This window comes from Priapulus caudatus, unplaced genomic scaffold, assembly GCF_000485595.1.
Source record: "Priapulus caudatus unplaced genomic scaffold, Priapulus_caudatus-5.0.1 Scaffold899, whole genome shotgun sequence".
Lineage (NCBI taxonomy): Eukaryota > Metazoa > Priapulida > Priapulimorpha > Priapulimorphida > Priapulidae > Priapulus > Priapulus caudatus.
The window spans coordinates 42,241-47,551 of NW_014577960.1; the positions used below are offsets into that span (position 1 = coordinate 42,241).

The 5,311-nt window shown below is 43.0% G+C and overlaps 1 protein-coding gene across 1 annotated transcript in view; it reads left to right on the top strand.

Moving 5' to 3' along the window:
- Positions 1 to 5,311, top strand: part of LOC106814286 (xaa-Pro aminopeptidase 1-like) — a 54,818-nt gene that overhangs the window by 29,453 nt on the left and 20,054 nt on the right. Inside the window, exons 7-10 of the mRNA XM_014818582.1 lie at positions 659 to 769; positions 2,616 to 2,660; positions 3,700 to 3,776; positions 4,772 to 4,870. Coding sequence (XP_014674068.1) covers positions 659 to 769; positions 2,616 to 2,660; positions 3,700 to 3,776; positions 4,772 to 4,870 — 332 coding nt within the window. The remainder of the gene's footprint in view (positions 1 to 658; positions 770 to 2,615; positions 2,661 to 3,699; positions 3,777 to 4,771; positions 4,871 to 5,311) is intronic.

Consider the following 5,311-nt stretch of genomic DNA (forward strand, 5'->3'; position numbering starts at 1 on the left):
TATGCGATATATATGGCTAAACACATATAAATAATATTTGATGAAATATTTACGTGGTCATGAATTAATTCTGCACAACAAGACAAATTCTCACACGTGTAACACGAGACCGCGAGAATCGGTGGCAAGCGTTGCACAACCTTTGAAACAAGAGAACAAATGCCATACGTCATTTATAAATGTATTGTTTTGTTTTATTAGCGTAGATAATTAATGATTTGCGTGTTTTTCGAAAGAAAAACACACATTGTATTGCATTCATTATAAAATTATAATATCACTATAATTGTAATTCGTGGTGTAAATGTGTTATTTTCAACTTAATATTAAAGTTAAGGGAGGGTCTAGGATCTCTTAAGTTAAAGAAAAAATTACGAGAATTATTTTAATTCTCTAACTTTACGATATTTCTGGCAACGCTTTAAGAGAAAAACTTGAAGTTTAAGGTTAATGTTAAGAGCTAATTTTTTCTGCACCACGCCGGCCAGTCTCTTTGTCTCTCTTCCATTGCTCTCTTTATTTCGCGCTCTCTCTTTCTCTCCCTCTCTGTCTTTCTCCATCCTTCATTCCTTCTCTCTCTCTCTCTCTCTCTTTCTCTCTCTCTCTCTCTGCACGGCACACACTAACACCGCGTGGTCGGCGACGGCGGCGGCGACAGCGTCGATTGTGGAAACCTACGTGCGTATCTGGCTGTGGGAGGCGGGGCTCGAGTACAGACACGGCAGTTCGCACGGCGTGGGCGTGTACCTGTACGTGCACGAGGACAAAGGTAGGACGATCGCGCGCACTGAGGGCTGGAGGAGAGTGGGGAGGGTGGAGGGATAGTGGGCAAATGGGGTGGGTGGGACCGTGGGAGGATAGTGGACATGTGGGGAGGGTGGAACAATGCTGGGCAATTGGGTGGGTTGGGAGGCTAGCGGAAGGGTGAGCCGGTTTGGTAGGTTGCTACATGGAGAGGGGGGAGTGGTGGGAGTGGTGGGAGTGAGGGTAGAGGGAGGGACACGGTTGGACGGTGAGGGTAGCTTGTTAGATGAGTGAGGAAGGAAGCTTAGGTTTTCAGATGCAAGCAGAGGAGGGCATAGGGGGTAGGTGGTAGCAGTGGTTGATAAGTTGCCAGGTGCTAGAGTAGGATTCTATTTGGGTTGCAAAGTAGCATGGCTCAATCATAGGGTCTATGTCCCCCAGGGTACTGTCGGAACGTACCCTGGGTACGGTCCGGTATACCGGAATGTACCCTGGTAACTATTTGATATGGTTAGGGTTAAGGTTAGGATTAGGATTAGGGTTAGAGTTAGGAAGTAGGCGTAGGCGACTCCCTAGACTCGTTAGTGGAGTAGGCGAGGTACGGTCCGGCATATTAGATAGTACCCAGGGTACGTTCCAGCAGTACCCTGAGGACATAGACCTTTTCAGCGGTAGTATGTAGGACGTGGAGTGGAAATGGGAGGTTGGGTGAGTGAAGAGGGGGACAAGGCGTGGAGGAAGGAAGTAATGAGGGTTTGATAAATAAGATGGGGTTGAAGGGTGTTTGACAGGGTTACCAACCGTAGCTAGAGAACACAGGGACGTTGTTATACAGTATGCCAGCTGAGAGCAAGGGTTTGGGTACGGCTGCCAGGTGGCATGAGTGGTGTAAAGCTAGCAGCACACTTCACCATTTTCGTTGCTCGTACAGGCAATTTTCGTGGTCGGCAATTTTTGTGGCCGTTGCCGCGTCACAGCACACTTCACCACAAGTTGCCACCACGAGCAATTTACGTGATGAGAAAGCAAACCGGTTTGATTCTCGGCAACTCGTGGTCACCACTAAATTTCCGTGGTGAGTGGTCGTTGCCGGCCCCCGCACACTTGGCCATTTTTGTGGCGACCACGAAAATTGCCTGTACGAGCAACGAAAATGGTGAAGTGTGCTGCCCGCTTAAGGGAAGCGCAGGGCAGAAAGGAAGACTTCATCGGGCAGCTCACGCCTTCTACGCCTTATTCTTCTGCAACACTCACCACGTAACACATTTCTTCGTTTCTTGCTGCCGCGTCACAGTCGCAGGGGTAAGTTGTCAGCTATAAAAGTCACTTCTGCAATGCGTCTAAGCTCAAGTGAAGCGACCGCAAGTATTACAGCTCTGTTGCCATGGCAACCGCGTTCTAAACAATCAAGCGTATTTCTTCTCGCGAGAATCGAGATTATTGCCGTAGCAACCACGTTCTTAACAACCGAGCGTATTTCGTCTCGCGAGATCGTTGCCGTAGCAACCGCGTTCTAAACAACAGAGCATATTTCGTCTCGCGAGATCGTTGTCACCGCGACTACATTCTAAGCAACGAACCTGCCCAGTGCAAAATAAATTTTGGGAAAGAATTTGATAAATTTATCTATTAAAGTTGTGAATTAATTTTATCCGGAGCAGAGCACTTGGCTCGTATGGCTCGATCTGTATGTACACGAGGAAACGAACAGTCCGCGGATGAACACGTTCATATTTGATCAACTTTGTCTCACTCCGTCTTCAATATAGAGTCCCTTGGACTTTGAAGGCTAATATTTATGATGATTATGAAGATCATAACGTTAGCATGTTGCTAAGCTCTCGCTAACCCATTTACGCAATTCTTCGCAGGTCCAATATCGGATCCTCTGCAACCAGGAATCTTCATGTCTGACGGTACGTTTGCCGGTGTGATCACATGTATAGTACAGAAGCCCATATGGGGGGATATGTGGTTCCCAACTTTAATGTCATTAATGGTCACAATAACACACATATATATATATATATATATATATATATATATATATATATAGTCATGGTTATACATTAGTTTGTGGTTTAATGTCATTTAGGTTAGGGTTAGGATTATCAATCATTAATCATTAATCATTAATGATATCAAAGTTGGGAACACTCCTAATGGAGCGTTAGCCCTCTAGTCACATATGTACAGTAGTCACAAATATACAGTATAGTACAGAGTCACTAGTGCAGACAGTACACAAACTATATAACAACAAAAATATTACACAGTACATAAACGTAATTAAAAGTACATTGTTTACATAATCTAGATCCGCTTAATATGGATGGAATGGTATATGAAAAGGGAACGAGAAGTGGGACCACGTAACTAAATGGGATTACATAATCAGTGTGACCAAATAGCTGGTGGGTATAGAGCCTACCACAGTGGGGCTGATAGGGTCTATGTCCCCTAGGGTACTGCCGGAATGTACCCTGGCTACGGTCCGGTATACCGGAACGTACCCTGGTAACTATCTAGCTGATATGGTTAGGGTCAGTGTTAGTGTTAGTGTTAGGGTTAGAGTTAGGGTTAGGGTTAGGGAGTAGGCGTAGGCGACTCCCTAGACTCGTTAGTGGAGTAGGCGAGGTACGGTCCGGTATATTAGATAGTAGTATTTAGTACCAGGGTACGTTCCGGTATACTGGACCGTACCCAGGGTACGTTCCGGCAGTACCCTGGGGGACATAGACCCTATCAGCCACAGTGGGACCACATAGACGCTAAGACTACGCTAGGCGTATAAGCGTAAAAGTTACAACAAAACCCAGGGAGAGATAGATACTTTCAGCATTGCTATCAGTCCAGAGGGGTATTCTGAAATATGCCAGATATACGTACGTGGATAGACAGAATATATATCCTGACGTAAAAACATTCGACGTGTGATTTTTGTTTGTTATGCAGAACCCGGATACTACGAGGTTGGCGAATTTGGCGTCAGATTGGAGACTATCATAATGTCTAAGATAGCAGATACGCCGGTAAGATACACACGCGCTAGCCCAACCAGGCTGTGTGACGTATAACGTCAATATACACATGTCTTGATGTATGACCGTTTCTTGGAGCTACACACGCGCTAACGCCAGCACGCACACACGCACGCCCGCACGCACACACGCACATGCGCACGCACGCACACGCACGCACGCACGCACGCACGCACGCACGCACACACACGGCAATCCTATATCTGATTACAAATTTACGCACATATTCAGTTCTCGGGAATTAGATGTTACCGGCAATCAAAACAACTTTTGTTTTATTCACTCGATGCTGACATGATATTGGCATCAGCTGGATCTCGTCATAGATCCATCCCATAATATCTATAAAATATCTAATGGGAATTACAGTAGAAAATTTCAATTTTAAGCCCAATGAAGAACATTTTGCTATTTCAACTTTTGTTGGCATCCTATATATTCCTTGTCTCATAATGTAACTCGCATCACGAATAAGCATACGTGTAAACTATTATCATCTAACCATTAACAACTAAGAACTAATAACAGTAATAATATAAGTAACTAGAGCACTCGGAGAGCGCAGACCTCCGCCAAGGCAGCTCTGCTGTCTCACTGTGAAAAATTGTATTAATTAATTAATTAATTAAATAATTAATTGGATCCGGATCACCACCAAAATGTAATCAATTCTAAGTTAGCCCATTTCTGACCTATCCTGAAAATTTAATTAATTAAATAATTAATTAATTGGATCCGGATCACCACCAAAATGTAATCAATTCTAAGTTAGCCCATTTCTGACCTATCCTGAAAATTTTATGACAATCTGTCCATAACTTTTTCAATTAGGCTGTACACAAACAAACCCACAAACCAACAAACATACGCCGAACAAACACACGCCGGTGAAAACATAACCTCCTGCCAACTCCTTGGCGGAGGTAATCAGTATAACAGCCACTCACTGACTAGTAACTTAAATATATAATAATTTTTTTCCCCAGAACAACTATGATGGGCTGACCTTTATGACATTTGAACCGGTGACATTTGTACCGTTTGAACCCAACCTTATTAAGTATGAAGACTTATCCATCAAACAGGTGAGATCAGATTTGTCATCATACACTCCTGGTGAGATTTAGGAGTGCTTAGATAGTAGTGCATGCCAAGCATAACTGTATTCCTACTGTTGAATAAGTGACTGAATGCTCATTCTTTCCTATTTATTTTTTATTTTTTATTTTTTGCTGGAAGTGGATGAAAACCTATCTTTTTCTATTTTTTTTCTATTTTTTCATTTCTTGCTTCAATTTTTCTCTATTACATTCTCTCATCCGTCCCTCACATCTAGGCAGAGGAGACGGCTGAATGCTCATTCTTTCCTATTATTTTTCTTTTTTTTCATTTCTTGCTGGAAGTGGATGAAAACCTATCCTTTCCTATTTTTTTTTTTTTTTTTCATTTCTTGCTGGAAATGGATGAAAACCTATCCTTTCCTATTTTTTTTTTTTTTTTTCATTTCTTGCTTAGATTTTTCTCTT